This window comes from Triticum aestivum, chromosome 1A (genome assembly GCF_018294505.1).
Source record: "Triticum aestivum cultivar Chinese Spring chromosome 1A, IWGSC CS RefSeq v2.1, whole genome shotgun sequence".
In the NCBI taxonomy this organism is placed as follows: Eukaryota; Viridiplantae; Streptophyta; class Magnoliopsida; order Poales; family Poaceae; genus Triticum; species Triticum aestivum.
In genome coordinates, this window is record NC_057794.1 from 15,104,626 (window position 1) to 15,116,489 (window position 11,864).

Genomic DNA, 11,864 nt, shown 5'->3' on the forward strand with positions numbered 1-11,864 from the left:
TGTTAATTAATGTCCAGAAAATGCAAATTTTTAGGTTTCAATTTTTGTTTATTTATTAATCATTGTTAAGAAAAACAAAAAATGTTCACAATTAAGGAAAATGTTCGTGTATTTGGAACAATGTTCACAATCCATAAGATGTTCCTTTTCCTAAATTATTTTCTAAATTTAAAAAATGGCCCTATTTTTAATGTTTTTCACAAATTCAGAAAATGTTCCCCGTTTCAAAATTTGTGGAAAAATTTGAGAATTGTTTTGTTAGTTTCAAATAATGTTCGCGCTTTCGAATGTATTGCGGTACCGAAGCTTGTACTGCTGTGTGGTTGAACTCGAGCCCTCCGTGTTGCGAGGACTTGTTGTCTCGAGATTGTAATCCTATTATTACGGAAGAAAACTCTCTTTCGCCCCGCAAAAAAAAGGAAAGGAAGAACAAACAAAGCGGCACCAATAGCTGATAAAAAAAATGGAAAGCTCTGAACTATGCTACTGGACATGATCAACACAGAACTTGCATTGGAATTTTTTCACCCTGTTGTCTGAACTGAACAATGCTACTGAAAATACATCAACACTGAACTAACTGAAATGAGACAACTTCGTGAGCCACAACTCAAGTGGAAAAACAATCAGAAGGAAGGCTCCCCTGCGACTGCAACGACAGAGAGACAGACATGGGAAAGAAGGTACCAGCGACCGGCGGTGATTCCGGCCCCGACGGGAGGGCATGCGCTATCCATCCCTTCCTGCCTCCCTCCAGCTGCTCGCGGATGCACTCCACAGCCTACCCCGCCCGCCTACCTCCACCGCCCCGCCTCCCGCGTCAGCTACGCCCTGACCCTCACTGTTCTGGAGGCAGCACCGATCATCTGCTAGTCGCGGGCATCCAGTGAATTCGAAGCACGCCCGGACCCTCGCTGCTGTGATCCGTCTCCTTCCATTAATCCTGTATATCTCCCAGTGATGATGTCTCAGTCACTGCACGGCAGGTGTTTGACGAAATGACCAAGTAAGATAAGATAGGAGTGGCTTTCACAGTATCAGCTAGTGCTACCATCTGTGTTTTCCTTTCTCTCTGTAATGTACCAACGTGAGTCTGACATTTCAAATCTGGTCTGTGACAGCGCCGCCACCGAGTCAGCTCCACCTTCATGGCGCGCAGATTGTGCTGTGCCGATTTGCTGGAGAAGGACACCTCGGCCTGCTCAAGAAATAATTGAAGCTGCATCCTGTAAGCACTCGGGTTATTTGACGAAATGCGTAGGAGAGCGAAACTGCGGTCGGTCGCAACGACGCCATCTGTGTAACATAACGTAACAACTTGCTTGCATTCACTTCCTTCCTATATTTCTGTTTGTAGATCAATGTCAAGCTGTGAGCTGAAACTATGTGTTTATTGTTACAGTTTAGCGTATGTTCATGATCCCTCAGTTTTGTTGGTATGGTTTCAGGTTCTGTTAAAGTTTAACGTATGTTCATGAACTGAAACTATGCTTTCCCTAGTACTAGTACTCAAAGGCATTGAGTATTCACTACCAAACCGAAATTTTCAAACTGAACGGAGGGATTCTTGGGTTCTTTACCAGTTGCAAAGATGAACGCTAGTGAGTAAAATTAATAGTGTCATTTCCTGAGAAATGCATGAAGGATGGAGAGATGGTAGGTGCCTGGCAGGTGCACGAGGGAGATACAGAGAAATGAGAGGACGTACAATTATTGTCTCTGAATCATTGTCCCTGTATGACCCACTGCACTGAATAATTACATGAGCCAAAAGCACTAGTACTACTCTGAGGCATCGTGGGGGCTCTGTAGCTCTTGACCTGCTGTTGCTGGTCTTCGTCTGCTCTTCATCTCCACCACCGGGTGCTCCCTTGCTCTCATCTCAGTCCTCTCCTCCATTGCGCTGCCTGGAATAAGATCGATCCTCGCCTCCCCCGGCCTCGCCCCTGCCAACTGACTGCTGTTGTTGGCCTTCCTCTGCTCCTCACCCGTGGACATTTTTGGGTATATTTCCTGTCGATTTGTTTCTAGTTAGTTAAAGTAGCAATGCTTGGATCTAAAAGTTATTTGTTCTCCTGCTTGAGATTCTGATCGATTTGTGTTGATTGAATCCAGGGTGGGATCGTGGGGGGCTCTTTATCTATCTAGTACAGTACAGTTGCTGATCTCATCCAACCTCCATGGACATTTGGGGTATGTTTCTTGTCGATTTGTTTCCAGTAAAGTAGCAATGCTTGGGTCTAAAATGTTATTGCTTCTCCTGCTTGACGAGTCTCATTGATTTGCGTTGGCTGAATCCAGGGTGGCAGTTTCCAGTCACTATTCAGAGCACCATGCATCCAAGGCACTGACCCGGCTAGCGGCCTGGTAAAATTTTCCGTCCCATCTTTCTTGATATTCTCTTCATATTAATCTGCTGATTTGCTACATTGTAATTTCTTACTTATTCTTCCAGATCGAGTGAAGCGACCTCCGCCGCCGCATTGTCCCCTATGACGCCGCTGTGTTCTGCTCTGTCGTGAAGTATCAAAGGTGGGCTTGGTGTGGATCTCGCAGTTTGGATTGGCAACTTTGTTCTATAGCTCGTTCAAATTAAAGCTTCACACTGATTGGATTGGGTTACAGCTTGGTATTCATCTATTATGCAGGTTTCCAGTTATTATTTAGAGCAACACGCTCACGGATCTGGCCTCTGGTGCCGCCGCTTCCGCTTCATTGTCCGCCGACCATCCGACGAGGACGCCGCCGCTTCTGCTTCATTGTCCGCCGACCATCCGACGAGGCCGCCGCCGCTGTGTTCTGCTCTGCTGTGAAGCACAAAAGGTGGGGTCTTCCTCTGCTCTGTCTCCAGTCTCAACTGAGTGCTCCCGTCCTCACATCTCAGTCCTCTCCTCCATTGCGCTGCCTCCGAGCTTGCTTGAGAGTATGATTTGTGTTGCTTGATTCAAGAGTGGCAGTGGAACAGCAAGCAAGAACCATACAGTTTCCAGTCGTTCAGAGCACGATGCCTCAAATCCATTGAACCGGCCTGGTAAATTTATCTCATCTTTCTTACTGTTCTGCTCTACTCAAATGTGTCACATCCACACCTTATCAGCTTTTTTTTTTTCAAGGAGGAGGATTTCCCCTGGCCTCTTCATCAAAAATCCACACCTTATCTGCTGATTTGCTAAGTTTTTAGTTTGCAACTCAGTTCTAGAGCTCGATTATAGCTCCCCAAATTCATCGATTTGCAGGTTTCTAGCTGATTGGTGGTAAAGAGAGCTGCTCATGGAGGTCACAACAGGTGCCATGGGCAGCCTGCTCCCCAAGCTGGGCCAGCTGCTCATGGATGAGCACAACCTGCACAAGCGCGTCAAGAAAGACGTCTGCTTTCTCTCCATGGAGCTTGAGAGCATGCATGCTGCCCTCATCAAGGTTGGTGCCGTGCCGCGGGACCAGCTCGACACGCAAGTCAAGCTCTGGGCCGATGAAGTCAGAGAGCTCTCCTACAACATGGAGGATGTCGTCGACAAATTCCTCGTACGCGTCGAAGGTATTCAGCAGCCTCAGGACAACACCGGCAGATTCAAGGAGCTCAAGAACAAGATGGTCAGCTTGTTCAAGAAAGGCAAGAATCACCATCGGATAGCTGACGCCGTCAAGGAAATCAAGGAGCAACTCCAGGAGGTGGCTGCTAGGCGTGGCAGGAACAAGCTCGATGGTATTGCTTTTAATCCCACAGAAGCAATTGCTATAGATCCTCGTCTTCGGGCTTTGTACACAGAAGCGACAGAGCTGGTGGGCATTTATGGGAAGAGGGATCAAGACCTCTTGAGTTTGCTCTCCATTGAGGGTGACGATGCATCTAACAAGAAACTGAAGAAGATCTCCATTGTTGGATTTGGAGGGTTGGGAAAGACCACTCTTGCTAGAGCAGTATACGAGAAGATTAAAGGTGATTTTGATTGTCGGGCATTTGTCCCCGTCGGTCAGAACCCTGATGTCAGGAAGGTTTTTAGGGATATCCTTATTGATCTCGGAATATCCCACTCAGATGTTGTCATGTTGGATGAAAGGCAGCTTATCAACAAGCTTCATGAATTCCTCGAGAACAAGAGGTATGCATCACTTGCAGCAAAAATGATACTACTATGATACTATGTCCGTTTCCTATGCTAGTTGTCCAACTAATGATGTACAAATACATTGTAACCATCACACAAAAGGCCGGTTCAGAATAATTTCTCATTAAGGTCAGTAAGCCGCAAAGGTTATAGGTACTAAGTTTCAAGACTGTATGAGTATATATGTTTGATCCCCCCTCCTTTATCTGAAGAAATAGTAAAATACTTCTCATTGCAGTAATTATAGTGGCTTAAATTTATTGCCATTGGTCTAAGAAATTCATCTCAGCATTGTACATTTCATCAAAGATATAAAGAATGAGCATAATAACAGTTGTACCAAATAATACACCAAAATGGTGCATCGTGCACCAAAGGCTACCCTTTTGCTCTAAATACCCCAGGAAGTTAAATTCGCTCTTCGATGTCACATTATATTTCCCCTTTTCGCCTTGTTTAGAAAATTACTATCAGCAGAATATACTCAAAAGGATAATGTCATTTAAAATTTGAGTCTCCGGGAGGTTCATCAGCGGCCATACAGTATATTGGTGGGCAAATCAGTGCTCCGATCTTTCCAATAGACCTACCTAACCATTGTAATATTTGAAATGTTGATCTTTCTAATAGACCTACCTAACCATTGTAATATTTGAAATGTTGTACTCCCTCCGATACAAAATAAGTGTCGTGGTTTTAGTTCAAACATTTATTTTGGATCAGACGGAGTAACAAATTAATTGTACTTCTATCTATGTCACTGATGCAGCAATTTGCTCTTCGTGTTCTACTCCCTTGAATATTAAATTTGTATTCATTTTATTCATCATCTGATTGTAATGCACAGTTATTAAGATCAGATTGTCAAGATTGAGACGTCTGATTCTTATTAGTTTGTTTCTGAATATGTGCACTTATAGATGTATAGTTCCACCCATATATTTATATGGCCCTCAGCTTTGTTATGTGTATAGACCTTGCACTGATACTCTGAACTAATGTAGGTATCTGGTCATAATTGATGATATATGGGATGAAAATTTGTGGGAAGGCATCAACTTGGCTTTCTCTAACAGGAATAATCTAGGCAGTCGGCTAATCACCACAACCCGCATTGTCAGTGTCTCCAATTCATGTTGCTCGTCGGCTAATGATTCGATTTATGAAATGAAACCTCTTTCTACTGATGATTCCAGAAAGCTCTTCCATAAGAGAATATTTCCCGACAAGAGTGGATGTCAAAATGAATTTGAACAAGTGTCTAAAGATATATTGAAAAAATGTGGTGGGGTACCACTAGCCATCATTACTATTGCTAGTGCTTTGGCTAGTGGCCAGCACGTGAAGCCAAAGCGTGAGTGGGATATTCTGCTCCAGTCCATTGGCTCTGGATTAACAGAAGATAACAGTTTAGAGGAGATGCGGAGAATACTCTCGTTCAGTTATTATAATCTACCCCCCCATCTGAAAACTTGTCTATTGTACCTATGTATATATCCAGAAGATAGAAAGATTTATAGAGATAGACTGATATGGAAGTGGGTGGCCGAAGGATTTGTCCACCATGGAGATCAAGGGACCAGCCTGTTTTTGGTCGGATTAAACTACTTCAACCAGCTCATTAATAGAAGTATGATTCAGCCAATATATGATCATCTAGGCCAGGTATCTGCTTGCCGTGTACATGATATGGTTTTGGACCTTATCTGCAACTTGTCACGTGAAGCAAAGTTTGTTAATGTATTGGATGGCACTGGGAATAGCATATCTTCAGAAAGTAATGTCCGCTGTTTGTCCCTTCAGAATAAAATGGAAGATCATCAAGCCAAGCCTCTCACAAATATCATGAGTATGTCACGAGTGAGGTCAATTACTATCTTTCCTCCTGCTGTTAGTATCATGCCAAGCCTGCCAATGTTTGAAGTTCTGCGTGTACTTGATTTGTCGGACTGTAATCTGGGAAAAAGTAGCAGCCTGCAACTTAACCTCAAGGGTGTTGGACACTTAATTCACCTGAGGTACCTAGGTCTATCAGGTACCAACATCAGTAAGCTCCCGGCTGAGATAGGGAACCTGCAGTTTTTGGAGGTGTTGGATCTTGGAAGCAATTATGGGCTAGATGAATTGCCTTCCACTCTTTTCAAATTGAGAAGATTAATCTACCTAAATGTTGTTCTCAATAAGGTGGTTCCAACTCCTGGTGTGTTGCAGAATCTGACATCCATTGAAGTGTTGAGGGGGATCTTGGTCTCTCTGAACATTATTGCACAAGAGCATGGCAACCTGGCAAGGCTGAGGGAGCTTCAGATTAGCTTCAAGGATGGTAATTTGGATTTGTATGAAGGTTTTGTGTATTCTCTGTGCAGCCTACATCGCATCGAAAGTCTATGTATTAATTGCAATTCGGAAGAAACATCTTTTGAACTGATGGATCTCTTGGGAGAATGCTGGGTGCCTCCTGTACATCTCCGCGAATTTGTGTCAAGAATGCCCAGCCAACTCTCTGCACTGCGAGGGTGGATAAAGAGAGACCCCTCGCATCTCTCGAACCTCTCCGAGTTAATCCTCAGGTCAGTGAAGGAAGTGCAGCAGGAAGACATGGAAATCATTGGGGGGTTGTTGTCCCTTCGTCGTCTCTGGATAACGAGCACCCACCAAACACAACGGCTACTAGTCATCCGTGCAGATGGGTTCCGCTGTATGGTAGTCTTTGAGTTGAATTGTGGATCAGCAGCACAGATAAAGTTTGAACCAGGAGCTTTGCCATGGGCGGAAGCAGTTGAGTTCAGCCTGGGTGTGCGGGTGGCGAAAGAGGATGGTAACTGTGGTTTCGACTTGGGCCTGCAGGGGAACCTGCTCTCCCTTCGGCGGTATGTCCGTGTTCTTATGTATTGTGGTGGAGCGAGCGTTGGAGAGGCAAAGGAAGCGGAGGCTGCGGTGAGGCACGTCCTCGAAGCCCATCCCAACCATCCCCAGATTAATATTTATATGAAGCCGCGTATAGCAGAAGGTACTCACGCTGCACCAACTAATTACTCGTACATGTATGTATGTGTTTTCTGAATGACAGACTGGCCTTATTACTTTCTGCATGGATTTGATCTCTAAATCTCCCAAGGTGATCATGATGACGATTTGTGTAAGGACGTGGTGATGAACTGATTTCTGACGCAAAGCGACTCACATTATATCAGATGTGCTCTCGGTATGTAGTACATATTTGCCTATTCCGTTTTCCATCTTTCTTTCTCCCTGTCTAGAGACAAGCTTTTCATTCCATCGATCATCTACACTCCTTAGCCACTAGTGGCCTATAGAAAATTTAAACAGATTAAGGTGTTTACAAAAATTCTTGGGCATGAGTATCTGATCAGAAAAGTGAACTTGGCACAGTGTATTGTCAAACTTGCCCAATCTCATTTTTGGCAAGGGCTGATGAAAGCTAAGGCACAGAAGGTACACACGGTGGTGTGCAATTTTTTAGAAGGATAGTTGGTAATGGGAAAAGAACTAGATATTGGGGAGATATGTGGACAGTGGATGCTGTTTTAGGTTATACAATTTTTTTGAAGGATAGTTGGTAATGGGGAAAGAGTAGGTAAGAGGGACCATGTTAAAAAACCTCTTATATTTATGTAAGCATATCTCTGTAGCTAGAGTGCTAGGCACTAATTTCACTGCTCTAAAACTTATAAGGAATCTATATGGTGGAACTGCTGTGCTATGGCATCAATTGCTCGCTGATTGTGAAAGTTTTGGTCTGTGGATGGCTTTTAGAGAAAAATGGTTATTTTTCTGTGCATTCTATTTATTTATATAGCTTTGAAATCTCAACAAGTGAAATGACCTTGTTGAAAATTTTGGTATGTAAAAGTTCCACTTATGGTCAACACGTTCCTGTGGTTCGAATTCAGAAATAGTATCTTAACCAGAATAATATGAATCATAGAGGTAGTGTTGTACAGGAAATAATCTTTTTCGCAGTAGAAAACAGTCAGTGGATCATATCTTGTTTAAGTGGATTATATTTTGAACACTGGACACTGCTTTTTTGGTTTTGATACAATTCTTGTTAGCATGGAGGAGTTTGTGATTGGGTGATGAATTTGAGGGGTAAAGATAGGAATCTGGTTTCTGCTGGGGCAGCGGCAGTTATTTGGTCTATTGGGGGAAAAAAGGAATGATGTTTGCTTCAGAAATATTTTCCCAATTGATCCCAGCTGATTAGTTGGTAAAGTTACATATTCGATGTTTTATTGGTCTAGCTGAGAACAAAGTAATCCTATGGTTAACATTCAGGAATAGTATCTAAACCATAGGTAATCTGAATCTTATAGGTAGTGTGATACTTCTTTAAGTGTCCGGTTGCTCGTTATATTTTGAACAATTTGCTGTGTGCTTTTTGTTTTGGTGCAGTTCTTATTAGCAGGAGGGGCAGTGTTTCTGCTAGGCTAGCCACAGTTGGTTAGTATTTTTGGAAAACGAGGAATGATGATTGCTTGGGAAATATTTTCCCTATGGATCCCACCTTATAGTTACTGAAGTTGCATAGTGGATGTTTGGTCTAGCTAACAAAGAATCGACTTTCCCTGAAAAAACAGAACAGAGAATTGACTTGTGCAATATGCAGGTAGCAGTAGCAGGGCGTACAGGTTACTGCTGGTGGCATCCGAGGTGTTTCACAAACGTCGGTGGGCGCCAATTATGCAAAGAATTGAAGAATGAAAAATTTTCAAGCTACGCTGGAAGTTAATTGTGTGCTGAGCTTCTTTTAAATGGCAATCACTTTCAGAAAGAGATTCTTTGGTTTTTGTAATAGACTAAGGTGTTGGAGTGAGTTGATCTCTTACAAGGATAGTTTGTTTTACAATGATAATTTGTTTTAAATGACAGTCGTTGCTTTTATTTGCATGTTGTTACATGGGAGGGCCAGCCCATGTCATGCTGGTGTTTTTTTCCCGCTGAACCGGACAAACCTGAGGGTGTATTATCATATTTGTAATGACTGAAATTTGGGGCTCACCTGAGCCCTTGATTCAAAAAAAAATCTGCCCTTCATTGCGAGATTTGCTCCTTCAGAGAAAATTTTCTAGTTTCCTAAAAAAAAAAGGAATATTTTTGCTAGTTCTACCAACATGTTTCTGCTACATACAACTGAAAAGGGTGTATGTATAATGAAATGCAGTACCAAAAAAACGCTTATGCAGGTCAGCATAGGAACAAAAATGTACTACCAGACAGAGTACGTCGCTGGTACACCAAATCAATGCGTTCTTTTATTTCTCTGTCCTACATCAAAGTTAAAATTGTGTTGATATTTTTAGTGTGGAATGTACTTGATGATAAATCTGGTGAAAGTAATATGGCCTCATACAATTTTGTATAGCCTTGGTCAAACTTGAAAACAGAGCCTTTTTTAGATTATTGAAAACAGAGCTAGGACTTCGATTGATTTGGAACTGAGAGAGTATGTGATCCGTCCTGAAAGAACTAGTGAGTTATATGGAGTAACACACCTGACGGGCATTCTTTGATCCACGGTGCAGAACTGAAACTAATGGACCATAGGTGATGTTTCTTCTTTGATTCGCCCTGATGAAGAACTAATGGTCGAATAGGAACACGGGTGATGAAAACACAGAAGGACAAAAGCCTCCCAGTGTTTGAAGCTAGCTCCTAATGAAGGACAAAAACAGAAGGACAAAAGTCCTACTGTTCGCATAAACAAAAGCCCCTCAGTTCGTTCATGATTCAATTTTGTTCTAAGCTAGCTCCTAATGAGGCCATTGCAGTTCGACGCTGCCAGCTCCCCCTAATGAGGTGAAATGACAGAGGAGAAGCTCACCACTCCAGTTCCTAATGAATAGCTAAACTCCATCAGCACCAGCCGACTGCCTTCGTTACAGTCAAATAAAATTAGGCCTTTGGCATGGATCTTTTGAGTTTAGCACTCTGTTTATTTCCAGGATTCAGTATCACTCCCTAGTTATGAAGACTTTCTTTTGTAATACTGTGTCAGGATTATGTAATACTACATCCTATGGATATTATCTGTCCTTTGCAATATTTTTCTTAGCACTATGCACTGCATCATTTATATAATTCATACCTTACTATGAGCTACTCAGTCAGTTAATCAGTTATGTCAGCCTACAGTGCATGGATAAAATTTCCTATCTGATTATAATGGTCAACCTGCCTGCCCCAAATGCATATTGATACAGACATACTGATGATATTGTTCAGCACCATTTTCATATGCTCAGCAACATATCTATGTAGTCCCCACTACCTGAAGTAGACCACTGAATTTTACAATTTTACTGCACACCTCAAGACCTGAGCGCCGTGTTTGGAGGAATACTCAAGACAAACATAGAAGGAAGTAAGGCGTCAGAAGGATGACCTGGCGCTGAAGCATTGCGTCCAGGACCCCCTCCAGGAAGAAGCTGAACACTTCCTACCATTGTGAGTTTGCTTTTTTTTTGTGTTCTGTTTCCTGTATTGCAGTACTGTTTGCAACGTATTTTGCTGCCACTGCCCAATTACTGGCCTTCAATACTGTAAGGACAAGCAGAGTGACTACACAATTCAAGATTTTGGTGGATTTGGTTGTATTGTAAGGACAGGCAGAATGACTACAGAATTTCAAATTTTTAGTAGCCTTAATTAGTTGTGCAGTACTAGTTACAAATAGTGTGTGTGTGTAGTACCTGAGGGCAGTGTCAGAAAAAATATAATGCTGAACTGGATAGCCTTTCTCTGATTTTAAGTTTCTTTCTAGACAATAAAACATCTATTTATCTGTATGTGATCGTGTCTGAACGAGAGGTACAATCATCAATGGCGTGTAGGTTTTCAGGAGCTTAGCCACAATTTTATCCCAAATTGTAACCACACCACCATCAGTGTTATGGGAATACCTTGAAGTGTATACAGATTGATCAAACACTCAATCTTCTCCCTTCATCTTTCCAGGAGCTCCGGGCGCCACCTTTTCCTCTCTCATTCATCTTTCCTCACCTTGGGGCTGCCAGAAACGAGTTACCTCGAACGCTCCAAGGCTCGAGTCACCGACTCACCGTCACCGCCATCAAGCTCGACTTGTCTCCGCCGCTTCCGCCGCCACCGTTGGTTTCAAGTTGTCTCCGCCACTATCGGTTTCTGCCTCCTCATCGACGTCCACACCTCGTCCCACGGGTTCTACCTCCCCGGTGTTGCCCTCACCAATTCCTAGATGCAATTCATGTAGCAGGCATAAGATACGCTCCTGCATATCTGCATATGGATTTTTCTATGGTTTAAATATGTGGTTTAGTCCAAAAATGGGAAACGGTTTGGATTGGGTTTAGTGCAAAACACCTATAGTTCGGGTTGGATTCTTGCAAAATATTTTTGGATCGGTTTTGTTTCAATGTTGGACATGTAGTTAGGTAGTTTGGTCTAGCTTTACTTTGAATGTCAAAGTATTCCCAAGATTACATCTAGTAGATCAGAGCAAACAATATCCCAACAGCACTTGTAAAAAGCCCTAGTATTCCCAAGCTTACATCATGTATGAAAGTCTCCGTATGTGCAAGTTCACTTTCTTTATAACTCATACAAGGAAAAAGGCTCATCCAAATGTGAAAGATCACCAGATGGCAAGTGAAGAGAGTTCCAATTGACTCCAACAAGGAACTGAAGTGGTTGAGCGAAATCTTAGCAAACATCACCCAACATGGAGATGAAGAGGTCCAGCAAAATCTTAGCCTTTTT

The 11,864-nt window shown here is 42.7% G+C and overlaps 1 protein-coding gene across 3 annotated transcripts; it reads left to right on the forward strand.

Moving 5' to 3' along the window:
• Positions 1-1,760: 1,760 nt before the first annotated feature.
• LOC123186571 (disease resistance protein PIK6-NP) lies at positions 1,761-9,170 on the forward strand. 3 transcript variants are annotated; one of them, XM_044598325.1, is made up of 10 exons: positions 1,761-2,004; positions 2,116-2,193; positions 2,302-2,367; positions 2,456-2,532; positions 2,626-2,823; positions 2,950-3,031; positions 3,237-4,100; positions 5,111-7,116; positions 7,225-7,311; positions 8,737-9,170. In XM_044598325.1, the coding sequence occupies exons 7-9, from the start codon at positions 3,271-3,273 to the stop codon at positions 7,266-7,268; spliced, it is 2,880 nt and encodes a 959-aa protein (XP_044454260.1). In that variant the 5' UTR covers positions 1,761-2,004; positions 2,116-2,193; positions 2,302-2,367; positions 2,456-2,532; positions 2,626-2,823; positions 2,950-3,031; positions 3,237-3,270; the 3' UTR covers positions 7,269-7,311; positions 8,737-9,170. The 3 variants fall into 3 exon arrangements, with proteins under 3 accessions (XP_044454260.1, XP_044454256.1, XP_044454248.1); XM_044598321.1 differs by having other exon boundaries at positions 2,649-2,823; XM_044598313.1 differs by having other exon boundaries at positions 2,626-3,031.
• The last annotated feature ends 2,694 nt before the right edge of the window (positions 9,171-11,864 follow it).

What these genes read in the sequence shown, in the direction of transcription:
- LOC123186571 (XM_044598313.1), top strand. Translation starts at nt 3,271, where the DNA reads ATGGAGGTCACAACAGGTGCCATGGGCAGCCTGCTCCCCAAGCTGGGC. An exon ending in GAATTCCTCGAGAACAAGAG is followed by an intron (nt 4,101 to 5,110) that starts GTATGCATCACT and finishes GAACTAATGTAG; the next exon opens with GTATCTGGTCATAATTGATG. An exon ending in GAAGCCGCGTATAGCAGAAG is followed by an intron (nt 7,117 to 7,224) that starts GTACTCACGCTG and finishes AAATCTCCCAAG; the next exon opens with GTGATCATGATGACGATTTG.